Here is a 27,808-nt window from a genome sequence, read left to right as displayed (position 1 = left end):
GTCTCTGGGCCTTGATTTCCTCAGCTGTAAATATGTAAATAACAATGCCTCCCTAGGATTGATAATAAGGTCTGGTAAGTGCCTTGTAGGGTGCCAGGCAAACACTGGATGCTTATTTATAGCTATTAACATGGTCCAATTAAGGGTGGGGAAAACACTGACATTTTCCAGCTTACCCTTTTTTAGGATTTTTCTTTTTCATTACATCCCATATAATATGGCATAGCCTAAAAGAAAACTAGTTCTTTTTTTTTTTAGAAGTGATTGTATAACGACACAACATAGATCTGGCAGGAAGAATTAGTAGAATTCATTGAGTAAACTGAAAGGTAACTGAGGTGGCCAAGTGTGGTCCCCTCCCTCTCCTACCCCTGCTCTGCCATCACTTCTCAGCCTCTTAAGCTGAGCTAAACTGCAGCCCCGAATGAGGGAGGCTGCAGGGTCTCTGCTTCCCTGCCAAGGGGCAGCCAGGATTTTGAGGCAGTGTTGAGTCCCATGAAGAGTTCACCCGTTCACTTTCCAGCAGCTTGTACCCCCTTTTGTCATTGTGCAGCTCCTCTTCTTAACTTTAAAAGTGCTCATTAGTCCTCAAATAGTTATTTGGACTTGAGGGTGGCGCGCACGAGTGTCTGCTGGTTACTTGCTCCTCTCTGTAAGAGCTGCTTGTCCAAATAGCAACAGCCCTTGACGTTTCGTGCCGCGTGCCGTCCTTTGTGTCGGGTGTTTCCTCGTGGTGGCGAAGCCCTCAGAGGCAAATCACCACTGACAGTTACAGGTTAATCTACCAGAACGTGTGGACCAAAGCTCTCTACCTTACGCCCATTACATCACTAAAAATCCCAAAGTGAAAAAGCTATATTCCCTGCAAACTCATACCAACTCTTTGGTTGTGTGTAGCTTTAAGTACCCTGCTAGAGTAGCCCAGGGATGTTTATCCTAAAGCAAACCACTCTAGACAGCTGGTAGTCATCAGACCTTCACTACAAAATGCCATTGTTTTCCTTGGTGATGGTTCTCTGCCTGCTGACCTCTCCATATTCCCAGTATGAAATCAGGAGATGCTTTTGGTATGATGGATGCATTTAAAAAAATATGATGATTAAAAAAATATGATATTAAAGGTTTTGTTTTGTTCTTCTAGACTTTATTGAGTATCATTTCATACTGCTTTCTCATTCAGAACCAAATATTTCCAAAGATACTTGGAGAAAGGACTGTGTGTTCATACATGTATATGTGCACACGAGCTGGTGTGTGCGTGTGTATGTGAGAAGGAGAAAATAGGCCCCTGTGCACTCACCTTGTAAAAAATACCTGGTGTCCTCAAGCACTCCAGAAATAAGTTTGATCATATCTACCGCTTCCCTCATTTCACTATAGTACACTTACTGATTTAATTCTTTTGTTGAACTACTGTAAATCTGTTTTGTTTTTTGTTTTTTTTCTGTTTTTCTATTCCAGACCCTATATAATTGTTAAGAAACAGAAGGCTGCAGTCACAAATAAGCATATGGAAGAGCTGGCTCAGGGGTACAGGTAAATAGGCAAAAGCAAAAGTCCTCAGTCTCCTTAATACTCATTTATATGATCTAAACAGAAGTGATATTATTTGATCTGAGCTTTTAAGAAAAGTATTACATATTTTCATTTTTAGTCTCTTAATTCCTCTCTACCCGCTATATCAACCTGTTAAAAACCTGTTCTTTTCTATGTGAACTTGCTTGAACATTGTAAAATATTTTTCAATTTAGATCATGAGGATTACAGAGTCTTGGTGTAAATTAGCACACTCTTCAGTGTTTCTAGGGCGAGAAGGATATGTTGATGTAGACATCTGACGTACTGTGGGTCTCTCATCATATGGGATTTTTAAAGTCATAGAAGGTATTTTTTAGAAGTGGGACCAGATTGACAAGAGTCACAGATGTTTTACTGTTTCTGTTTTGGTGATTTGTGATAACTGTATGATCTAAGAATAACGTGTTTCAAATATCCCAATGTATTGATACTTTTTGGGAGAGAAAGATGCTTTGGGCCTAAATGAAAGCATGTATCTTCCACTGTTGCATATAAAATACTGCAGTAAAATGCTTTTTAACAGTATACATTTCACCAATATTTTCCCAGGAATTTTGAAGATTTCTTGCATGAGAGTCTGGTTGAATATCTAGATGTGAATGAAGAAAATGACTGTAACATTGCACTCTATGAACATACGATTAATAAGTAAGTAACAACCATAATTAAAACCTGTTCTGGGCTTCCCTGGTGGTGCAATGGTTGAGAGTCCGCCTGCCGATGCAGGGGATATGGGTTCGTGCCCCGGTCCGGGAAGATCCCACATGCCGCGGAGCGGCTGGGCCCGTGAGCCATGGCCACTGCAATGGGAGAGGCCACAACAGTGAGAGGCCCGCGTACAGCAAAAAAAAACAAAAAACAAAAAACTGTTCTAATGATAGACACTACCTTCTTTTTTCATTTCATCTTCAATTCTATTGTGTATTCTTAGTAGGAACTGTTAGAAATATACTGTTTTATAAGGAAGCATAACCCATAGTTTATCCCAGGAGTATCACAAAACTGCTAACGAATCATCTTTAGATTTAATTATCCTTCCTTTTCATTTTACACTCACTGTACATTTCTTAAAAGGAATTGCTTCTCTGATTTTAATATTCGATTACTGCCAAAATTAAACTAATGAATGAGGCTACATAATGGTGTATTTATCTGTTCCAGGGTTGATTTTGTCAGTGGATGTCTGAATTCCTGTTGTCAATGCAGGAATTCCCTACCTTGTATGTTGTAAAGATATCTCTAAACTTATGTGCAATATAGACATGAAATGGTGATATGTTCCCAGTGTTTCTTCTAGAACAGTGATATTTTTAGAAACATCTTTGATCCATTTGGAATACATTATAGGACATTTATATAACTTGCTGTCTGATGCATGTGGCTGAGGTACCACTTACCTGAAATTAGAATTTTTGCAATTATGCTATTAAATGGTTAGGGAGTTTAATACCGCCACCTGATAACTATTTATGTCTTCAGTCAGGAAAGTAGTTTTCTGTTTTCCACTACCAGATGAGATATACTACTTTATTTTTCTCTTACTGTAATTTAATAAATAATGCTTTTCAGGAGAATTGTTATTCCTTAAAGGTATGAATCTCTCAAAATACTATTTTTATACCCCTCGTTTAAAGATTGACTGGAGAATTATATAGTAACCCCACAAATAACGATTCCATCCTGGTTACTCAAGCCAGAAACCTCAGTTTCAGCTTTGACTCCTCTTCCGCTCTACACCCACATCTAATCTCTTAACATACCATGTGGACTTTCAAAGTATACCCAGAATCTGAGCTCTTTTCACCACCTCCGCCTACTGCCCTACTGCAGGCCACTGCCATTGCTTGTCTGGATCCTTGCAAAAGGCTTCTGACTAGTTTTGCACTTGTTCCCATATAGTCTGTTCTTCATAGATCAGAATGGTCTTGTCACTTCTCTTCTCAAACCACGCCCCCAGCCCCACCCCACCCAGTGGCTTTCCATCTCCCTCTGAAGTCCTTACAGAGGCCTTCAGGTTCCTACAAGGAAGCTATGGCTGCAGCGTCATCTCCTCCCTCTCCCCTCTCACTGTGTTTTAACCACACTGGCCTCTTCTTCATGCTCCTGCCCCAGCCCCTCTGCCCTGGCTGTGCCCTCCACCTGGAACACTGTCACCTATCTGCATGGCTCACTCCTTCACATCCTCCAGGTCTTCACTCAGGTACCACCTTCTCAGCGAGTTTCCCTGACCACCCTATTTAAAGTAGAAATCCCTCCTCTGACCACCCCTCTTAGCTGCTTTATTTTTCTAGTGCTTAAATCTTAAAATCTGTAAAACGTGTATTTTATTGATGCATCTGCGTATTGTCTATCTCCCGCCACTAGAAGCTTCATGAAGGCAGGGATTTTTCTCTGTTTTGTTCACTGCCATAAAGGAATATAACTGTCAGTATCACCCAATCACCATGCTATCCCATACATCAAATTAATTTATTTTAAAAATAAGAAAAAATTGGTATTAATTCATACTTACGACATTTGTTAAAATGTAGAAATGCATAAAGTAATTCCCCATCCTGCCAAACTCCACCCTCCAGAAGTAACCAGTGCAAATGGTTTAATATGTACTCTTCTAGATTTTTTTCTAAGTGAAGGCAAACATACATACATTTTGCAATTATTTTTCAGTGTCTTGATTTTTTAACTTAATGTAATTAACATTATCAAATCCTGGATATCTTTCCACATTAATGTATGTATATATATATTTATATATATATATATATATAATTTTAATTGCTTTTTATTACATTGTCTGACTACATATAGATAACTTATTTAATTGTTCCCCTATTGATGACTATTTAGGCTGTTTCCAGTTTTTTCACTATTGCAAGCAAAAGGTCACTTAGTCTTAATTTGAGCTAAATTTAAGGCCCTTATGCATAGTGAACAGGAAGTCTCCTATTTCCTGTTCAGGATAGAAACTTAGGGTGGTTATAATTTTGAATAATAATATTCCTCTCTGTTTTGTAAAATTCGAATCTAGACTTTTACAAAGTTTGCACTTTCAATAATTATTAGATAGTAAGATAGTATATGATCTTATGTATGTTGTTGTCATGAAAAAAGAAGAAACTTCGATCTTTACCTTCTTCATTTTCAGCTTACCCCAATCTTTACATTGGAAAAAGTAGTTTTAATTTGCATTGGTCAAATTGGCAATATATAAACAGAACAGTACATTTTAAACAAACTGTTTGATTCTAGGCTATAAAATGTCACTATAAGCTGTTTCTCTGTAAAAAACAGAAACAAAGAAAACAAAACCTAGAGCCCCTTCCCTCTCTGCTGACAAAGGCCTAAAGTGACTGAGAGGATTGAGGTTCTGCGAGGTCATAAGGTCAGAATTATATTCTTCAAACCAAGAACTATATAGAAAGCATCCTCTCTAACCAAACGAGGGACACAATTCAATACATGTGTAATGAAAAGCAAATAGATGGATAGCTGGATAAGTGGGAGATCTTTTGCCATGTACATTGCAACTAATTTTCCATGATGTGTTGGGTTATCTTGGAAATCACTTCTCTTCAGAAGTACTGTAGTGCTTGCTTCAGCAGCACATATACTAAAATTGGAACGATCCAGAGAAGATTAGCATGGCCCCTGTGCAAGGATGACGTGCAAATTCGTGAAGCGTTCCATATTTTTAAAAGATGAACATAAGACGGATAATTATTAATCTATTTCAATTTCACCAATCACATAAAAAAGAAGAAACATCTTCTTTGGAAAATTATGAAATAGTAAATAAGAACATCTCATTATATACCTATGAAGTATTATGTTGATATATAATGTATATTTAAATTGTAATACAAATGTAAGAGATGTTATGGTAAATCAGATCCTCTCAATTTGTTGATTTCAGTGGAATTTGTTACAATTATTTTGTATTTCAATTTGACTATCAAGAATAAAAAAAAAAGGTAGGTCATTTGGCTGAGAGATAAAAAAAGAAGTACTGTAAACTGTTGAAATTACGATTAAAGTTATGCTTCAGAAACACTTGAGGAAGGGACAGAAGGTCATTGGAGACCACAGATCCTGGATGTGAGATCTGTTCCTTTCAGCAGGACCTAAAGACAGTCTGGCTGCCCTTTCCCCTTCAGATAGCTGAGTTGCTTTATCATTTAGCCCAAACTGAGTTTTCTGCAAAAACATATTACGAAAGTAACCAAGATTCTAATATCTACTGGGTCAAGTGTTACTTTGTGTCCCGTATCTATAAAAACATAATGCAAGTCACCATATAACTTTAAGTTTTCCAGTAGCCACATTACAGAAGTAAAAAGAAACAGATGAAATTAATTTTAATAATTTTATTTAACCCAATATATTTGAAAGATTATCATATCAACATGTAGTCAATATAAAAATATTGAGATATTTTACCTTTTTTTCCTACTAAGTCTTCAAAATCTGGTGTGCACTTACACTGCATCTCAATTTGGATGCTCAATTTTCACTGGAAATACTTTTTTTAAAAAAATTTATTTTATTTATTATTTATTTTTGGCTGCGTTGGGTCTTCATTGCTGCGTGCGGGCTTCCTCTAGTTGCGGTGAGCGGGGGCTACTCTTCATTGCGGTGCGTGGGCTTCAGTAGTTGTGGCTCGCAGGCTCCAGAGCACAGGCTCAGTAGTTGTGGCACACAGGCTTAGTTGCTCCGCGGCATGTGGGATCTTCCCCGACCAGGGCTTGAACCCGTGTCCCCTGCATTGGCAGGCGGATTCTTAACCACTGCGCCACCAGGGCAGTCCCTCATTGGAAATACTTGATCTGATTTCATAACATTTACAGTTGAAAAAGTAGAGTAAGTAATACATGTAAGTGGTTACAAACATAACTAAAAGGTTTTAAATAACTGAACTGAGCTATTTCAATTTAAATTTGAGCTTTAAAATGTAAGATAATTAAAATTAAGTAAAATTAAAAATTCAGTTTCTCAGCCATTCTAGTCTAACTTTTCAAGTGCTCAATAGCCACATTTAGCTAGTGGTTACAGAATTGGTCCCCATAGGTCTATAGTAACTATTCTTAAAGGGGATATATTCCTCTCTCTAAAATGGTAGTACAACTTTCTCATTGATATACGTTGGAAAAGTGGGGAAAAGCAGGCCACTCATCCATATAGATATATTAAAAAAAAATTATTTTTAAGACATTTTATTGAAGTACAGTTGATTTACACTGTTGTGCCATGTAGGTATTTTTGATACTGTATTTCTGTGTGCTTAATATAGTAATTTCTTTAAATGAGTTATTATTAGTTAGTATGTAATGATGTTTTATTTTTTATATAGGCATTCCATATTGTCTCCTATCTCTTATATTTCTATAAATAATAAAAGTTTCACTCTTTAGTTTCACTGAAAAAAATAATTTGCTTTGTTATATTTTTATTTAAGTATGTTTTTCTTCTGTCATTTTTACTAGCATCAAATTTTATTGTTATGAGGTTTTATTATTATATTGATATAAATGTATGTGTTTTATGTATACATTTTTGTATGTATTTATGTAAACTTAAATTTTAAGTTTAGTCCTCAGGGACCTAGATAGTAATATTTTTTATACCCTTTAAGAGATATTTATTTTAATACTTGGTGCCTAAGATGTCTGATTCTTAATTAACTTGATAGAGATACCACCCACTTGGAGATTGAACCCTTCACTCTTCTTGGTGTTTGTGCTGGCCTGATCCCATACCCTCATCACAACCAGTCCCCAAGAAACACATATCAGTGTGCCATGGGGAAACAAGCCATGGGTAAGAGTTCCTCCTTGAACTTGGTTCTAAATACTTGGATAAATACTTATGTCTTTATTCTTTTTTTTGTTAACAGCTCTTTATTGGAGTATAATTGCTTCACAATACTGTGTTATTCTTACTTCACTAGTGTTGCATGTTGGACCAGGTCAGGCGTTGCTAACACCTGAGTGTTACCAAACTCAGGAGGTTGTCTCTGGAATTCTGCAGTGCTTGTAGGTGCCCCTGTCATGTCTAAAACTTAAACAAAAATGGAGAAAACCTCTCTGAACTTGTCCTCTTGACCAAACAAAGGGATATATAATAACTATCACAGAATTACAAGGGGGTAAATATAAAGAGAAAAGCCCTATATAAATGTAAGTTGTTAAGCAGGAGAGATGGATGAAAGAGCAGGAAAACTCGAGGTTAAGGGAGGAGAGCAAAAGGCAATAGAGATAAAGATGCACAGTGTGTATTAGAATGTACTTAGTAATTGTCTGGGTGACAGTCATTGAACCCATTATATCCACGCAATTGCTCCTATAGCTCCTGAAACACTCAGTATGTGTCACACCATTTTCTGAGTTCATTTTCCTTTCTTCTTTCTATTTTTCTTCCCTTTCATTCATTTATCTATTAATTAATTTATCATCCGTAACATTCATTGAGCATCAATAATAAACCAGTCATTAAGGCTGGAACCTTAAAATATAAAAATAACACAGAGCCCTGCCCTCAGTGAGTTCACAGTCTAGCAGGAGAGACCAACAAATAGAACAGTAATTCAATATAGTCTGATAAATGCCGTAGTAGATGATAGCCAGAATCTAAGGGACTAAGCAGAAAGAACACCTAAGGTTAGAGAGTGGGTTGTTTCTGAAGACTAGAACTGAACTGAGCCTTGAAAGATACTGAGTATTTCTCACAGGTATGGAAACGTAAGCAAGCAGTGTGTGGGTCGTTTTGTATAGTATACGCTGTAGTATGGACATAGAAGCGTGGTGGAGAGATGCCATATGTTGGGGAGTTTGAGTTTTGTCTTGAAGAGGATACAGAGAGGATACTAGCAAAAAAAGTTTTGCTTATAAGCTTTTTTTTGAAATGTTTTTAAAACTCATTTAAATCCTAATAAGTTTAGTAGGTTTTATTTTCATATATGTCTATGATATCAATATGACTTGTCATCTCTGATTTAAAGTATGATACAAGGAGGTTCATAAAGAAACTGTAAAAGGTTTCTGCGTTGCATTTGGGTAATAACCAGAGTGCAGTTAGCTGCTCAGTTACTTACAATTAGCTGCAGTTGACCATAGCTTGACAATTAAGTCATTATGTTTCTCCTACGGATAAAGAGTATGTATTTCCTTTCGAGTTTTTATATTGCCCTTTGGTTGGCAACAAAGACATAAGAAGCATGTTGTCCTGCTACCATTTACCTGAATGATGTAATGCCTGGACAGTTCAGAATAATTCCCAGTGGGAAAATCTAAACAGCGGCTCATCAATTTAGCCTGTCCCATTCATACTCAGCAGCAGTGTAGGCTGATTTCCCGCTTGTGCTTCTGACTTGCTAACAAGTTGAAATATACAGTACTGAATCCTGTGTGTCATGAAAGGGCTATCACTTCCATTGGGTTTACCAAACCATTTTGTTTCATGATGTGAATCCCAGCTGAAACAATACACCTTTTGTGTAGAACTTTCAGCAGAATTAACGGAAGACTAATCACTTCATTGCTAATGCCGCTCTTTAGTGTGTTTGAAGATTGAAACAGAAAGAGCTGCATCTATCTCCACTTGGCAAATCTTTTTTTTTTTTAAATAAAGAAGTGGTTGAACGAAAGAAATAATATTTTTATTTTTGTAACTCCTCTTCCTACCAAAAAAAAAAGCCTTTTATTTTGTAGCCATGAGTATCTGAAACGTTCGGCTACTTACCACACACAGTTAAGCAGGATCAGTGTGTACAGAAAGCCAATTCAGTGTCTGTAGAGTTCTTTTGTAGTTTTCTGTGTGAAGGTTTTTTTTCTCGTTTTGTTTTGAGTGTCATTTGCAATTCATTGTCTGTGTTTTCTGAGGTTGGTGTATTCAGCTGCTCTGACCCTGGGTCCTGCACATTTAGCTCCTTGGATACAATCCTCTGACGTGACTGCTGACGCTAGGAAGACAAAAGCCACTGAATATCTTAAGTAATAAAAAAAAAAAGCCTTTGTTACTGTTTGTTATTATAAAACACCTGACTGGAAAGAAAAGCCATGAGATTAAAGTATATTTAAAGTTTGCACATGAGAAGGCCACCTTGCTCTTTGGACACTGTAGTAGCTGCGGAAGTATTGAGTGAGGTCTATAGGAAAAGTCGCAAAAGGAAAGAGGCCAGCAGAGGGAGAGACCCAGAACAGAGACCCGGGTCTGAAGAACAGAGATCCAGAACAGAGACCTGGCTCTTTGAGTTGGACTTCTCGGAGTCATTTTAATTCCTTGCTGTCTTGACAGCTGATAACTAAAAGTCACACTATCCCATTTTAAATATTAGCCATGCTGAAGACTATATACATCTCAGAGATTCTGTGTGGATTTTCTAACATAATATTTTGGTTGCTGTTCATCTGTTAGTCCATGTGGAAAGTGAAAGACAAGATCCCAGAATTAATTTGCTAAATATTCTTACCAACCTGGAAGTTTACTATATACCTCTTACTACCAGTCCCTCCCATTCAACAGAGTGAAAAAATAAGAGAAAGTCATTTTCTGTCACTACGAAGGAGACCAAGACAGCACAAACCACAGAGACTGAGAGCCTTACCTTGTACATAAGAGAGGGCTGACTTGATTGCAACATGAAACACCAGCGGAGGGTGTTTCTTAAATCTGAGGCTCTTTAAATTATTCATAAAGTTCAAGTTTCTGCACAGCGTCCTACTGTGCTACTGGGAAACAGCTCCCTTCCATGGATATGGCTCTGTTTGTTGCGACATGGTTCAGAGCAAGCAGTCAGGTAGACGTGTGTGGAAATGGCAAGGTCTCCAGGTCGCTCAGTGCTGCAAGTGAAGGCTGTGTGATGGGGCTGCATTGTATGTTCTCTCCCTGGCACCAGATGCCAAGTTCACATGAGTCACACTTTCATATCCTGCCCATTTTATTAGTTGGCAATCCTCTAGTGGAACACTTTCTCCTCTTTAAAAGAATCTTTTAGTCACTATCAGCTCGGTTAATGAATATGCATCACATACCTCCTCCAGCCCCCGCTCCTTCTCACCACCCCTTCCTCCTTCAACTCCAAATTGCTGGGACTGTTTTGTTTTTTGTTTTTTTAAAGTCAGGAGCTAATGCAACTTCTGTTTTGGTTTTTGTTTTCAATAGAGTCTCTTCTTAAGTGGGTAGTTCCTTCTCTTGTATCCCCCACTTTACAGTAGGATGGGATGTACTAGAAATAGGCTGGAGAATTTTAAAGTATTAAAAACACACAATATACAAAGATCCTCATAAAATATTGTTTCATTCTACATCTCCTCTTCTTCCACTTGCTGTTTGAATTTTTTTTTAGACTATTTATTTTTTTATCCATTTGGGGATACAAAATGAAAAGGTGTCTTGACCAAATTATCCCTGGCAATTCTTTTTTAGAATTCTGTTGGTTGAAAAAAAATAAGATCATTGTAACTATTTTAGATGTAAGCTTATGTGAAAGTTCCTGAGACTAGAATGTTAATAATGAGCACTTAAAATTGAGGTAAAATTGAAGTTCAGTATGCCGGGTTAGAGTTGGAGGTAGAATGGGTGGTATTGCAGGGTGATGGGTGTATATTTTCATTACTAATATTGTTAATATTAGTCATAATGAATGCTTCCACTTAGTGAATACCCAACTGATTTACGTACATTTCTTTTAAATCATCTTAATAATCCTGTCAACTATAATACATACCTTTTTTGTTTCTGACAAGGAAACTGAATTCCAGTTTGGTTGAGAAACTTATAAGTAGTTACATTATATCTTTTATACCATGACATTTATAAAACTTACTAAAATTTTTCTCCACTGAAACTAACTTCTTTCCTCACTTTTTCCAGTTCGCTGTGGATCATGATGAAGGTACCTTCCCTGCTAGACCATAGACTATAAGTTCCTTGAGGACAGGGACTATGTCTTATTTATTACTATATCCCTTGGGCCTAGCCTAGTTCCAGTTTAGTAGGTACTTAATAAATGTTTCAACAACGAATAAATCTCTGAGCACATTAAAATTATTAAGAAATCAGATGCAGATTTTTGAAAACAATCTTTGAAATGAAGAACTAAGTTGGAAGACATACAACCTGGTATTTAGACTTACCCTAAAACCACAGTAATGATACTGACATAAGGGTAGACATATAGATCAATGGCACAGAATCCAGAAATAGACCCACACATTTATGGGCAATTGATTTTTGATGAATATATCAGGGCAATTTAGAGGAAAGGAAAATCTTTTCAACAAAATAAAATGTCTCAGTATCTATATAGAAAAAAAGGAACATGAGCTTCTACCTCATACCATACAAAAAGTTAATACAGAATGAATCACAGCCCTAAATGTAAGAGCTAAAACTGTAAAACTTATAGAAGGAAACTTAAGCAAAAATCCTTGTGCACTCAAATCACCTAATATTTCTTAGATAGAACACAAAAAGCACAAACTATAAAAAAGGAAAAAATTAGTAAATTGGACTTTCTCAAAATTAAACTTTTTCTCTTTGAAAGATACTGTTCAGTATATGGAAGACACCATTAAGCCACAGAATGGGAGAAGGTATTGGCAATACATATATCTGATAGAGGATTTGTATCCAGTGTATATACAAAGAACTCTTCAATAATAAGACAACCCAAGTAAAACGGAAAAAAAAAACTCAGACACTTCACAAAGGAATAACCAATAAGCTTATGAAAATATGTTCAACGTTATTAGTCATCAGGTAAATGTAAATTTCTGTGAGATACGACTGCACACTCATTAGAACGACTCAAATGAAAAAGACTGACGTTCTAAGTGTTTGTAAGGATGTGGAGCAGCCAGAATGCTCACACACTGATGAAAATGTGAAACAGTAAAATCACTTTGGGAAATTCTTAAGTTGTTTCTGAAAGTTAACCATACCCTCAGCAAACAATGCAGAAGCGTCACTCCTATGTATTTATTCAAGAGAAATGAATATACAAAGACTTGTGCTTGAATGTTCATAGCAACTTTGTTCACAGTAGCCCCAAACGGGAAACATCCCAAATACCCATCAACAGTTGAATGGATAAACAAAACGTATATTCATATGATGGAATACTACTTAGCAATAAAAAGGAATGAACTCTGTTACACACAGCCATGTGGATGCATCCCAGAATCATGCTACATGAAAGAAGCAGCACAAGAGTGTACATACTGTATGATTCCATTTATATAAAATTCTAGAAAATGCAAATTGATCTATACTGATAAACAGATCCTTGGTTGCCTGGGGCCAGGGACAGAGGGAGGGACCTTTTGGGAGTATTGGAAATGTTCTGGATCTTGACTCTGGTGGTTTCACAGATGCATATATCTGTCAGAGCTTATCAACTTGTACACTTTAAATGGGTGAAATTTATTGTAATTCAATAATATTGATTAAATAAAAAGAAATTGGGCAAAGGAGGATGGAAAAAATAGTTAAATGTATAAAACTTCATTTTATGTTTCTCAGTATACATTTTCTAAACTATGTGCATCCTTACTTTTTTTCATCTCACTTTAAAATAATAAGCTTCTTCACTGTTTTAACGTACATTTACATACCTTGTTATGCCAACTTGTGACTCCTTAAGAAAGTTTTGATCAGGAAAATAAGACTTTATAGGAAAGATTATGTCCTGGGTAGTAAGAAAATGAAATCATTGGAGATTATAGTTATACCGAAATGGGACAGTAGAAGGAGAATTCAGCTTATAGATATATTCTTGTTGTGTTAGTTATTATATGCATGCAGTGCCCTTAAGAAAGCTGAAAATACTAATAGAGGCATCCCAGTTTGAGCATGTGCTTCACCGCAGGCTAGTGTTATAATGTAATTTCTACATGACATTTTCTCAAAAAAGCTTGCTTATTGGTAAAAATAACAAGTCATTCATAATTTTTATAAAAATTGTGGTGTGTGGTGGCATTTGGAAGTTTTATAATTTAGAAGTCGTAGTTTATAAATCATGTTTTAACCTACACACCCGTTGTCAGTGCTGCTAAAGGTGTGTATATATGTATACGCCTACAACTTCTTTAAAAAGTCTTTAAAGAAAAATTTCTGATGAGATCATAAGCACCAAACTTTTGCTAAACCATTTTGCTGTTCATCTATTCGATGGTCAGTTGCAGTGCCCAAGAATTATGTTCTGGGCCTGGTAGCACAATTTATAGCAGGATCCCATCTCTTTCACCATTGTTTAGAGGTGTAGGCGGCTATGTTCCCTGCTGCATAATAATGCTCGTCTCAGGTTTCAGAAGACATGTTTGGCAGCCTAGTGGGACATTGCCTGAATCCTTGTCTCATTGGAGCTGAAATCTCAACATAAATTTGAAATGATTTCATGTAAAAGAACCAACTTAGTGAACAATCCAAGCAGCAACAGTTTTCTTTCTAAAACAGGAAGTGATCTATTAATAGGTATCCTGCCCAGTTTATTAGTTGGCACTAAAATAACATTAATTGGCAATTTATACTGTAAACTTGACAAAAATTTGATGAGGTTCAGTTTAGCTGTTGTTTTTCAGCTGACACTTGATAAATTTTCTAGAGATTTAAGCACAAATATGTATTCTCATAATTTCATTTACTTGACATTTATTGGGCATCGGTAGTGAGCCCAGCACTGTACCAGGTGCTCGTTTCTTTAGAGCCCTACAGATTTCATTATTTCTTTCAATAGTAATCGTCAAGGAGTATTGTACCATACCATTTTTGCTGCCTGAATAGGTTATTTTCATCCCTGAATTGAAATCACCATTGATTTAATGACATAAGAGAAAAAGGTAAAGAAAATAAATACTGGGTTTTGGTATCTGCTCACATTAAAGCTTAACTCCATTAAATGGCACGTTAACGTCTTGGGGTGGGTGAGGGTTGTAGATGCGCCACTCAGGGCAGGAAAGAAGAGATACCTGGGAGAAGCCCACACTTAAGCTCAACAGTAGGACAAACATGAGTTTCCTGGTTTTTAAGGTCTCTGAGTAGGAGTGATTGTGTGTTCACAAGCCCAGGAGACTGAAAGCCTTTTTTCAGGCAGGTCTTTGAACCCTAATGCACCCCAATGGGGAAAAAGGAGAAGGGTAGGTAACATTCTGGTTTCACTTTCAGATGACAGTGATACCCCTCCAAGGTCCAATCAGGTGGAAAGGCTGATTGCTAAGGAGAGAAAAGCCTATCACTGATTGGACAGGGCCCTGGATTCCCTAGGGGAAGGGACCCCGCCTTTCCCCATTTTACCTCCAATGCTGGGCACAGAGTAGGTGTTTATTAACTGCTTAATAAATGAATAGTTAAGCAAATCGGTAAGTCTACTCTTCTCTGCTTTCACTCTCCTCTTCATCCTGTTCCCTCCCTTTTTTCCTGCTTTCTTTTCATTTAGAACGTTTGTAATTGTTGATTTCTTTTGATGAAATGTATCTCTTTGTCCTACTGTGTAAGCTTTTTGCCTCTCAGCACTGGGGGGTGTTCTCCAATTGCAACTGGAAATGTGCCTGGAACATAGGAGAACCAAATACAGAATTGTTGACTTACATGTGAAATTAACCAGTGGAGACTAAAACTCTTCAAATGGGATCAATTTTATAAATCCAAAAAGTTGAAATTATTTAGATTAGTACACCTTGAATGTGATTTTTCTTCTTTGTAGGATTTTTAACATAACTGAGAAAAATTGTTTTTAAAGGTTGTTAATCACTATGAGAGTATTGCTCTTTAAATATTTGACCTGAAGATTTTCTTCATTTTAATTAGTAAAATTAATGTGTTTATCTCTGTATTCATTTGTACCTAATTATTTGATATAATAGAAAGTTGCATTTCATTTTCTCCAATATCAATGAAGGTACCATTGGATACAACCAGCGGAACAGAATTGATACTCTCATGTATCTCCTGGCATATCCACAAAAACCCATGGTTAAAACAAAGACTATCGAGTTGATAGAATTTGAGAAACTGCCAGCTGGACAGAATGCGACAGTTGCTGTGATGAGTTATAGTGGCTATGATATAGAAGATGCTCTTGTTTTAAACAAGGCTTCCTTGGACAGAGGTAAGTGAATTTTCAAAGCTCTCACACCAAAGGTGCTTTGTGCAGATTTAGATACAGGCATGATCAATATGAAAGTCACTTGATGTCAAAATGGTAATGTCAGTTTCAAGTGATTTGAATTTTATAATATACAAACAGGAGGTGGTGATGTTTTGGTGTTAACATTTTTTAAATGAATATTATATAGAAGTATTAGTTAAATATTAATAAGGAATCTTTTTTTTCCTTTAATTTATTGCTGACGAGACAATTCAACAGAAAATGTGTAAGAACTTGTTTATTTCCTAGCAGGAATTACAATAAGTGAAATATGTTTTTTGAAAATAGTTATATATTCAACAACAAACCTGTTTGAGAGGCCAGTAGCAATATTTGTATGTAAAAGGCTATTTTTTTAATTGTATATCTCAACCCTATAATGCTGTACCTTTCTGTTAGCAAAATGATAAAAGTACACATACACAAACCCTGGCTCATTGTTTTTACGTTTTTCTTCCCCAGTTTTGACAGTTTACTTTTGCAGGTCCCCACTTGGTGGTTTGTTAGCCATCACCTGATCCTCGGTCTGACTTCTGTCTTCATCGTCTGTTTCTCTCCTTCCTCCCTGCGTACCCACTCTGCCTTCCCCTTCACTCTTCCTAGTTGCTAGGCAGCCATAATAGTACTCCTAGACATGTGTCTTTGGCATTAATGTTGGCTGCACTTAATTTATGCCTCTTTTTTTCCTCCAAATGACAACAGCCATGCTTTAAAACTAGGTGTTTTCCTTTCTGATTAACTGGTTACATTTATGTGGAAATCTGAAGACTTTGTGATATCTGTCAGAAACTCCACAACACAATTTAATGATCTGAGTTTACTGTCCTCTTGCTTTTAAGCTCCCACCTGTAAATAAAATGTCCATTTACACTTAGAAGAAAACGCTTCTGATTTCATGCAGTTCAGATTCACACAGCACTCCAGCACGTTGCAGTTAATGGCCATTGTATGAAATTTCAAGATCATGTAATGTTTCCAAAGCAGCTGGCTCTCTGAGCCGAGTTTATTATGGCCATACCCAATTTACCAGGAGCCATAATGACAAAGACCTTTCTCGAAGACACACAAATATCTTCATCTACTATCCAGTTGTAGAAATGTGTTGTTTCATCACATGGTCACCTTCATATTTAAAACATTACATTAGAGCACTGAGATTTTATTTAGAAATCCACTCTTCCCTGATGGATTTTCTGACTCACATTCTTAGATTTCTTGAAAGAGTTCTGCTTTTGGTGGAGAATCATAAGCAAAGGATTTTATAGCCATGCATTTATTTCTTCAGTAATAGCTGGCATTTAATCTGGAGACTTTTTCCTGTTTAAGTGAACTCTGACATGGCTCAGTATATCCTCAGGAGACTAGAGGGAGAATCCAGTTTAAAACAACTGTTTGGCCAAAGGGGAAAAAAGAAATACAGCCATAGCATGTTAGGAAATGTTATTTAGTGCAGGATTGGCAGCTCTTTTGAACAACTGACGAATCTTTTTGTGGGATTCAGTGGTTGAGTTTTTTGCTCCCTCTAAAGGTTTTCTTCTGTTCATTTTGCTTACTTTTCTTAATGTTTAGATTGTTAATTGGTCCTAGAACTTTCCCCTCATCCACTAGATAAATGTGGTCTAAAAATGTAATCAAAGTAAACTCTAATCTTCAGGGCAGCGGTGAACTGTCTCTCCCATAAAAATTATTTGATTGCTCCTTTTTATTCTCTCTCCTCTCTGGAGAAAAATTAATGTTTTTGTTTGCTGGTTTGGGACTTCCTCTAAATGCCAAAATCAGCAAAAGGAAAACCTTCCAGAGAAGGTTAGCAGAAGTTATGCACCAAAATGATGTATGAGAAGAATGCTGGCTGATCAGTGAACTCGGTCTGTCTCAACTCAGCCACCACCTTGCTGGGTGACCTTGGCCACTTAATTTCTCTGCTACTCACTCATAGCACCTGTAGGATAGAGGGGTTAAGCCAGGTGATCTCTAAGGCCCTTTCCAGTTTTCATGTGCTATGGCTCTATGCTCTCAAAGAATCCCAGTGACATTCTTAGGTTTCTCTCACTTTCCTCCAACCTGACAAGGTATATTCCATGCTGGAAAATGGTTGTAGAGATTCTAGTGTTAATATGGTTAGTACGTAGAGATCCTGAGCCAGTTCTTCAAGTTACCAGATTGTTACATGGTTTGGCCAGTCTCAGATTATCTAAATGTAGAGCAGTTTTGGGGTGTTTTTTTGGCGGGGAAGGGAGGTAGAGTGTGGTGGGTTGTTGAATAACACAAATCTTGACCTCTCGTAGTTTCATATTACTTGTGGTTCTGAACCCATTTTGGTTTCATTTTAGGCTTTGGGCGTTGCCTTGTATATAAAAATGCTAAATGTACTTTGAAACGATATACCAATCAGACTTTTGATAAAGTGATGGGGCCAATGTTGGATGCTGCTACAAGGAAACCCATCTGGCGACATGAAATTTTAGATGCAGATGGTATTTGTTCTCCAGGTAAAAGCCTTTAAAAATTTTTTTAATGTATACATTTTTAAATTATGAAAGTTATTCAACAGTATTTCTAAATGTTTGGTATACAGGGCAGAAAAAAATAGCAACCTGTAAAACCCTATCCTAACTCAACCAGTGTGGTCACTTTTGATGAATTTCCTTCCAGTCTGTTTTTCTGTGCATACGTTTTTACATAACAGCAATCTATTCTAGTTATACTTTTCTACTTATTATTTTGAATAAAGCCACTCTAAGGAAATATTTAGAATAAGGTCGTGTCCCTGCATCTACACCAGTATTTCGTCATTTGTGCATTTAGCTTACAGACTGACTTCAGAATCCTCTTCCACTAAAAATTGTGACTCTGTTGTACTTACAAACCTGTGTTGTACTTACAAGCCTGCCCCGATGAGCCTTGTAGGCTAGTGTGGGAGACTAAAGTTGATCAAAGGATCGCACACAAACTTAGGTCAAATTACAGCCAGGTTAAGGAATCATATAAGGAGCTATGAGGCCATTTTATGGCAAGAGTCTTTGACCTAGTCTGGAAGGTCGAGGTAGCCTTCCCCGGGGAGGTGACTGGCAGCTGCAGGATAAGTGGAGTTAACCAGTGAAGCAGAAGCGGGGGTGGGGTGGGGTGGTGTCTAGGCGGGGGATGGGCTTGTGCAGGTATCCTGCAGCTCGCTCACTAAAGGACCCAGAGGAAGGCCAGTGTGCCTATGGGGATGGGGGGAGGGGCAGGGCGCAGTGTGGAGAAGAAAGTAGAAGGGAGCCAAGATAGAGGGGACCAATTGAGAGCTCTTGAGGCCACCAGGCGACAGGAGCCGCGGGGAGGTGGCGAGAAGGGGGGCTGGGTTGGAAAGGTGGGTGGGAGAGGAAGTCCACACAGCCCTGTCCTCGGATGCTGCCCAGGGGGTGAGTGCTGGGCGGTGATGCTGCATCTGCTGTGGTGCACCGAGCCACGTGGTGCATGGCTTCCCCTCCCTCTTGCTGCCTTTGTACTCTTAAACCTGGTGCTGTGGCAGGGAAAATAAGTGCAGTGACAGTGTAGTAGTTGGTCTTTGAGCTTACCATGAACAAGTACCAAGCAAAGGTGAGAATAACAGGAAGATCAAAGAAATATTTGTATTTTCTCGTTGTCCAGGTTAGGTTGGTCGTGACTTATTACTGGTTGAAATAACTAGTAAGTGGCCCAAACCTGTCCTAACACTCAAGGAGATATTTTAAATTGCTACCTACTGACATGAATTTTCTCGCATTAATATGGTCCCCTAAATGAGTTTCTTAATTTTATACACAGTGTGATCTTAATCTATGGGTTTTTCAAATGGGCTTGCAAAATTACAGACAAGCTCTGTTGAGCTCTAGTTCTCACTGTGTGGACTCTTTTCTCCCATGTCTGGATTTCATGCACTAAGTCTAATCACATGGTTTTATGCACCAATAATCTTTGCGTTCCACACAGATGATAGTGATTTGTCTAACACCCTTCTCTCTTTCTTAGGTGAGAAAGTAGAAAACAAGCAAGTGCTTGTAAATAAGTCCATGCCCACAGTGACTCAGATTCCCTTGGAAGGAAGTAATGTGCCCCAGCAGCCGCAGTACAAAGATGTGCCCATCACGTATGTATTGGAAATACATTGAAAGGTTTTTAAAGAGAAGGAGTAGGGGAAATTGGAAGTTAGCTCCTTTTGGCTGGTGACTCCCAGATAGACATCTGCCCAGTTTCAGCTCCATACCAGCACCTGGACAGCAGGGGCCCCAAACGCAGATCCAAACCATCTTTCTCCCCTCGCCTACCCCAGCCTCAGACATGCTTCTTCTGGGTCCCTCCCTTAGTGAGTGGCACTGCCATCCTGACTCCTTTCCATTACAAACCTTAATTCGGTAAATCTGTAAGTTCTGTCTCCTTAGCAGTTCTCTTATCCACCGATGACAGCTGTAGCTGTCTGAGTTTGGCCCTCCTCTCCTGCCGGACTCGTAGTTATTGGTGACCACTTATCCGCCTCCAGTCTTGTACCTCCCCACATCTCTCAGGCTCTCTCTGTTAGTGCCAGAGTAACTTTTTCCCCTGAATTACTCATCTGTTCATGTTACTCTATTGAGCAACTAGAATAAAACTTGAGTAGATTGAGTAAAACTCTCAGTGACAGTGTTGCCTGTAGGATAAAGGCCAAATGAAATAGTAATACATACACGACTGTCCATGACTCTTGGCATATGTCTCTAGCCTTACCCTTTTGCACATTGGCCCCCATATTTCTAGTAAATTGTCTCTTATTCTCCAAATGTTCCATCTGACTTCAGTGCATTTACTCATGCTGCTCCCTCTGCCTGGAATTTCATTCGCCCTGGTCAGGACTCAGCTCTAGGGTCCCCTCCTCTGGGAAGCAGTCCTTGATAGCCTGCCCCCACTGCTACCACTGTCATCCCCAGCCCCTGGCAGGACTGACTGTCATCTCCCTCGGGCCTTTCCTCTTCCCCATACCACTGGTAACCTTCTTGCACTTACCTTTCTCTCTTCTTTTATTGGTTGTGTGTTTCTTTGGGGCAGGAACCATGTCTACTTAATCTTTTTATGTCCAGAGCCTACAAGGATCTGACACAGAGTAGACTCTGAATAATGGTATGAAAAACAGATAAGAGGTGAAGTGTGTGAAAAAAATTCACGATGGGAGAGCTGAGTAGATAAAAGTAATATTTAAAAAGTGGTTAATAATTTGGAGTTGAGTAACAGGTTCCAGCTCAAAATCCCAGGTCTGCTTTGTATGAGGCATGTGTCCTGGACAAGTGCTTAACCTCTCTTAGCATCGGTCTTCCTATAAGTTTTCCTTATTCCTTACTTCCTGTAAAGGAATAACAATGTGTGAATAGTATGTGTGGTGAAGATTAAACTGCATTATGCTTGCCTCATAATAAATGTTAGCCATTTTAAACTAGGACTGTACAAGGGAAATTGTCACATTTGAATTTGTTATTGAAAAATAAAAGTCATTTTTTCAGAGCCCAAAATGGGAATGTCAAAATATTCTGTGATAGGTATTACATGAAATATGGCCAGGGTGATAGGTTCACAAAGGGCAGTTTGAAAACTCTGCTTTAGTGACTTCCTTTTAATATTAGCTACAAAGGGGCAACGGATTCATATATTGAAAAAGTGATGATATCTTCGAATGCCGAAGATGCTTTTCTGATCAAAATGCTGCTGAGACAGACAAGGCGTCCAGAAATTGGAGACAAATTCAGCAGTCGTCATGGGCAGAAAGGTAAGTTGTTTCATTTCTCAACTTTTTAATAAAACTATAGTAGTGTATTTATTAACCACTTTATATAAGAACTTTATAACTCTGCTCATTAGAAAAATTTAGTATGTTTGAAAAGTTATTACTGTGTTATCAGAAGTATTCTTGTTTTATTTCTCAGATTAACCTGTTTATATTTTAATGGAATTTTAAAATATACCATAGTTTTGCTTCACTGTGCTATTTATTTCATTCTACAACTGCTTGAGCCAAAATTGTAATTATAAATACATTCTAGATGATGTACCTACTGAAGTACAAGTGGCTGCTCAGAAATAAATAGTAATACCTATTTTTTATGAAAGTTATATATTTAAAATACTGTATGTTCTGTTGGGGCATAGTATCATAGGATGTCAGCACCACAAGATACCTTCATCTGCCCCTTGATTTAACCGATGAGGAAGTTCACACTCCGCTTGGTAAGCAGCCAGTCAAGGCTGCCCAGCTAGTCACTGAGCTGGTGTTAGGACCCTGATCTCCCGCCTCCAGTGCAATGCTGTGCCCCCCGCATAGTGATCCTTCTCCTAGACGCTGCTTCTCCATCTCATCCCACTGGCGAGCCTCACTCTTCCCATTGATGGTTAATGCTGGGTTTTCATTCATTTTTTGTTTTGTTTTGTTTTGTTTTTTATCTTCAAGAAATGTGTGCACTGTGTCACTATTGATTAACTCATTATCAGTAAGGTCTCTTTTAGTCAGTATATACCTAGTATTTAAGTTTGTCCTGGGGTTTAAATTTTTTATCTGTCTGCCACTTACTAGTTTTAAGAACAGCAACAGCAGCTAACACTTTCGTAGCACTAACTGTGTGTGTGGCAGTGTCTTCAGCACATTTTATTTCCTAACTCATTTGTTTTTTACACAATCCCAGGAGGTAGGTGCTGTTATGATCTGCATTTTATAGATGAGGAAGCAGAGGCACAGAAAGCCGCTTGCCCAAGGTCCCCAGTTGGTGGCAGAACTCGTTTCTAAACCCTAGCAGCCTGGCTTCAGAGTCCATGCTCTTTTTTTTTTTTTTTTTTTGCGGTACGCGGGCCTCTCACTGCTGTGGCCCCTCCCGTTGCGGAGCACAGGCTCTGGACGTGCAGGCTCAGCAGCCATGGCTCACGGGCCCAGCCGCTCCGTGGCATGTGGGATCTTCCCGGACCGGGACACGAACCCGTGTCCCCTGCACTGGCAGGCGGACTCTCAACCACTGCGCCACCAGGGAAGCCTCCATGCTCTTAACTAACTACTATGCTATCCTGACTGTTAGGCAGTTAGGATTGTGCCCGACACATAGTAAGTGCTCAAGAAGTGAGAGCAGTGATCATTAATATTGGCTGTTATTCATTCACTCTTTAACTTTGAACCTCACCTTTGCTTGTAAATTGCTGGTGTGGTATCTTCCTGTTATTAATTGATTGGTTTGAGGATAATTATACATTGTATTCTTGATGATTTTGACTGTTTATTTGCCAAGCAGGTGTATCAGATATTACAATTTGTTTGGTCAAATGAATCTAGCCTTAGTTGTCATTGCATCAATGAAACTGTTTCAGACTAAGATACTCTTTCATCAGAAGCATTTGTTAGTTCAGTTAACAGACACAAGATTATTTCAGCCTATCAGTATTTTCTAAGAAAGAATTGGTTCCCTCTATAAATGTGAATTTGACACCTCTACTTCATACAGTTTCCTAAGATGCTAATTCTTAACTTTTGAGTGTTTTTAAACATACCTTGATGTTCTCATAGTTTCCACTGCTTACTAGTGAAAGTCAAATTCTCTCTATTGAGACTGTTTCTCCTCCTCTCTTTGTCTTGACAATTTCTGAGATACAGTCCTGAGTCTTTCTGGGGTAGCCATGGCCTTGTTAACAGCCTCTATTTTACTTGACTTACTAGACAAGAGCAAAGCTTGATACTTCCCTTGTAAAATGTTGGCACTGGAAGCTTTACAAGAATGCACACCATAAGAGGACATCTCCACTCTGAATCAGTTTGCAAACTTGAAGCCCAGATCCTTGTGCGTTACTCCATCAGAGTATTGTGTAAAGAGTTGAAGGCTGGAGTACATTTCAGTGATTATCCACTGTGTTCTCACTCCACTAAACTTCTTGAGGACAGGGACCGTGTCTTTATATTCTCATAAGAGCCTTTCACATAGTAGATACTTAGTAGGTAGTTGCTAACGGTTGAATATATGAATGAATTGAAGGTAGGGGGAAAGTGAAAAGGAACAGATTCCCCACTCTTGTTGGATTGATTTTACCCAGGTTTTAATCTGTATATTATATATGAGTGTATATATGTTACAGTATAATCAACGTGCTACTTTTGAAAATGAAAACCACACTTGATTAGTAAGTTCCTGTGAATGCAGACCGCTAGGTAAAATGTCAACAGGTCTTTGTGCTGTGGCATTTTTGCAAACAATTAATATGATATGGATAATGTTCATTGATAGAAGTGGTCTCCAACTTGCAGTGATCTGAAACGTAGCAGATTTTAAAGGTCTGTTCACTCTTAGGGGCCTTCGACTAGTACATCACTATATGAAACTGAAAAAAGTCCTCCTGGGTCTGGATGACCTTTCACTTGTAGTGAGGAGTTTATCTTGCTAGTTTGCCTTTTCCAGATGGCTTTTAATCCAAGGGTAAAACCTTCTGATTAGCCTAGATTCCCTTGATATTTCCTTCTCTTACAGCTTCATTAGATTTATTGAAAAGATTGGGGGGAAAAAAAAGCAAACAAACAAAAAAATAGGTAATGTAAGCTTTAACAGAGTAATGGGAGGAATGACATAGGACGCTTAACTGAACATAATTTTTATTTCCTTTAAGTATAATTTTTTAATTAAATAATAAATGCACATGGCTTAAAAAAGTCAAATAGTACAAAAAAGGGTGGCTTGTACTAAAAAACATAAGTCCTTGCCATTCTTCCAATTCTGCTTCCTAGGAGCAATTTCGTCTCATCTTCATCTTTGTATTTCTAAATAATATTCTTAAGCAGCCCTATAAGAAATCACTTTCACTTAATTCCTCTGTATCAGGCCAGCCCCTCACCCCACCCTCTGCTGTAATTGCTACCTGTGGATCATGGGTCATTGTGGTGCAGTTTCTCGGGTAAGTTTTGGGGTAAAAGGGTAGTTTCTTGGCTGTATGGGGTGGAGAATAGAAACTCGGGTTCTGATGATTTCTTAAACACACATATATTTCTACAGATGTTTATTAAGTATCTCCTAAGTGTCTGGTACTATTCTAGGCCCTGGTGATAAGTAGTGAACAAAACAGACAAAATCCCAGCCCTTGTGGGGCCTACATTCTTGTGGGCAAGAGAGAGAATGTTAAGTGCTGAGAAGAAAAGGAAAAAAAAAGATAGGGGAGCAGAATTGGAAGCATGTGGGGCAGGAGTGGGTAGTCCTGAAGTTTTAAGTAAAGTGGTCGAGGAGCAGCACCTCTTTGAAAAGATGACTTTGAGGAAAGCCCTGAGAGCAGTAAGGGAGCAGACCCTCTCAGGTGGAAGCGCGGTGGAGGGAAAAGGAAGGTCGGAGGCTGCAGCCAGCCTGGAGTGCTCGAGGCCCGGCCGCGAGGCCAGTGTGGCCGGAGCAGAGGGAGTCCGAGGTGAGGCCTCGATGGTCACGCCGTGAACTTCGGCTTTTACTCTGAGGGAGAGGGACGCCCCTGGAGGGGCCTGAGCAGATGAGAAATGTGATAGGGCGAGTGAACGAGCAGTGATACCAGTTAAAAGGCTGTTTTAAGAGACCAGGTGGTGAGTGGGAAAAGCCTGGTGGTGGGGGAAGTGGTGAGAAGGGATCAGTCCAGACACATTTTTAACGCAGAGCCCACTGGAATTGCTGATGGATGGGGGGGCCTTTGAGTCGGTCCTGCTGCTCTCAGCCCCACACCTCATCCCCCTTTTGCCAGCACTTTGTGGCTATTTCCTGAGCCTTCCCTGGAGTGGCGGTGAGGGCTGAGTCAGCTCACTTCCTCGTGCCTCTGCTGCAGGTACTTAGGTGTATTTTTCTCCTTCTTTCAAGTCACTTACTGTTCTTTCCTCTATTCATCAGCTTTCAAAATTCTCTCTTGTCCATTCTTTTTCCTTATAGGTTTATACCTTAATTCTGTCAACTCTCCTGTTGGTGAGGTTTGGAGAAGGAGTAGAGATAAACATGTGTTTCATCTGCCCTGTTTACTGGAAATCCATATGTCCATTATTCGAGAATTTTCAACACAAGAATGCTTAGTGTGCCTGGTTTTTTTTCTCTGCAATTTATAGAACTGAAGTTAAAATTATTTTCATAAAAGGTGAGGAGGGTTTTTAGAGCACCAACCTTTTGTCTGCTGACCAGAGCCTTGCCTCCAAGGTACCTTGTTTTGGTTTTTTTTTTTTTTTTTTTTTTTTTTTGGTTGTTCTAATCATTTCTAAGATTTAAAACTAAGTTTAAAATGTTTAAAGTTCACACACTCAGAATTATGACATAAATGCTAACAATTATCAGAAGAGTGTTAACCACATTTTGTCAACTCTTAATTATCTGAGAATAGCTTATCTTTTCCCTGGATTATTATTGTAACTAAGGTCTACCATTTTGATCCTTTCCTTGAATGTCACCCATCTGAAGTCAGAGGCATGACAGTAACAGAAGCCTATTTTTTCAAGTTCTTTTCATTTATATATAAATTGTAAAGATTCAAAAATAGCTTTAAAATATTTGGATATGTTGTTAAATATCAGAATACCTTGTTTGCTAACTTTAAGTATATTTTACATTTATCGAGGATAGGAAACGTGCCCTACTAATTTATTTAACCACCCCCAAGCCCCCATCACAGCACTTTGCATATTATATGGTATTCACTCAATGTGTCTGTGGAATAATTAAATATCTTAAATGTACAGCTATAACAAGACAAAATCTTCCCTCCCCAAATTACTATAACTTATTCTTCCTAGTAAATATCAGAAATGGAATGTCTCATCTTTATCCAGACTGGTACCAGGGCTTTCATCACCCTAGACTTATAGCTCCCCAGTCCTAACTGGCCAACTGGCCACACAAGCCCACTGAAGCTTTTCCAACCAAAATAGCTAAATGCACATGCCACCCATATGTGCGCCCTGGGCTTCAGTGAGAATCTGCCTTGACAGCCCAAAGAAATCCACTTGGTCATATTTAAGTCACTGCCATGGGCTCAAAACCGTGTTGGGCTCTCTAGGAGGTAGAAAGGAAACTCAACCCTTGGCTAATGCCCCTAAGGAGTTGGCAAAAAGATGAATACAAAGGATTACATATAGTTAAATATTAAACTGTATGGTGAAAGACCATTCATGAGAGAGAAGTTGAGAGCTTATTGTAGATAGGGACAAAATCTCAGAGTTTAAAAAGACCTTTTAGAAGTCTAGTCCAAATCCGTCTTCCCCAGTATAAGAATTTCTTTTAGATTATTTTTGGCAGATGGTTTTCCACTTTGCACATGAGCTGTGGAGGGGGGCGGCCCTTGCTGCTTTCTGAGGCAGCCGTTCTGTGGTGGCACCGTTCAGATGGTTATATTGAGCCTGAGTGCGCTTTCCTGTTATGTATACCCATTAGCCCTGCCCTGCCTTGTGGGCTTTCTGAACGGTCACATTTCCCCTTTTCTTCATGGCCACCTCTGTTCAGCATTCAAAGAAAACCTTCAGGTTGAGAAAAAGTATAGCAAAGAGGTAGAGGTCCTGAGCGCTAAGTGAGCAATTTTATCCCTTTGAAATGGAGACGGTTTCCTAGGAGTTGTTACTGGGATTAAACAAAATGATGTGTGTAAAGCAGGGAGCACAGCGCCTGGAGCACCGCCAGCAGTCAGTAAAGGTAACTGCTGGTAGGTCTGTCCCCTGTCTTCTCTTGCAGGCTGGGCAGGAAAGGAAGGCAGGCTGGGTGGGGTTTGGACTTGGAAGGCTGTGATGAAGATTTTTTTTTCCTGTGAAAGAAAAAATGGGGAGCAACAGTAAAGAGCAAATCAGTGCAACGTGTTGACCTACAGGAATAAAGAGAGCCAAGGAGAGGAAGGAGGCCACAGTGACTGGTTTTAAGCCTGGAAATGAGGGCACTGATCACAAAGCAACTCTGTGTCTTGTTGAACTTGAGATGATGCAAGATCATCTCAAGTGCTTATATTATTAATTAATTGATCCATGTCTGGAGCTTTCACTATGTACCAGCCACTGTTCTAGATACTGGGAATACAGTGGTAAATATTGACAGGGTCTCTGCTTTCCTGGGGTTTGTGTTTTCTTAGGGAAGGAAACAGATGGAAAAGAAGTAAATAAAAACACAA

The 27,808-nt window shown here is 38.6% G+C and overlaps 1 protein-coding gene across 2 annotated transcripts in view; it reads left to right on the top strand.

The window, feature by feature from the left end:
- The window catches only part of POLR3B (RNA polymerase III subunit B), a 120,766-nt gene that overhangs the window by 66,880 nt on the left and 26,078 nt on the right, over positions 1 to 27,808 (top strand). For both annotated transcript variants that reach the window (XM_081249645.1, XM_081249646.1), the window contains exons 17-23: positions 1,462 to 1,536; positions 2,128 to 2,226; positions 7,265 to 7,392; positions 15,470 to 15,679; positions 18,049 to 18,207; positions 19,709 to 19,826; positions 21,328 to 21,470. In XM_081249645.1, coding sequence (XP_081105771.1) covers positions 1,462 to 1,536; positions 2,128 to 2,226; positions 7,265 to 7,392; positions 15,470 to 15,679; positions 18,049 to 18,207; positions 19,709 to 19,826; positions 21,328 to 21,470 — 932 coding nt within the window. The remainder of the gene's footprint in view (positions 1 to 1,461; positions 1,537 to 2,127; positions 2,227 to 7,264; positions 7,393 to 15,469; positions 15,680 to 18,048; positions 18,208 to 19,708; positions 19,827 to 21,327; positions 21,471 to 27,808) is intronic.

Source organism: Mesoplodon bidens (genome assembly GCF_964165515.1).
Source record: "Mesoplodon bidens genome assembly, chromosome: 11".
Lineage (NCBI taxonomy): Eukaryota > Metazoa > Chordata > Mammalia > Artiodactyla > Ziphiidae > Mesoplodon > Mesoplodon bidens.
Note: the sequence above shows the minus strand (reverse complement) of the source record. Positions and strands in the feature narration are given on the sequence as shown.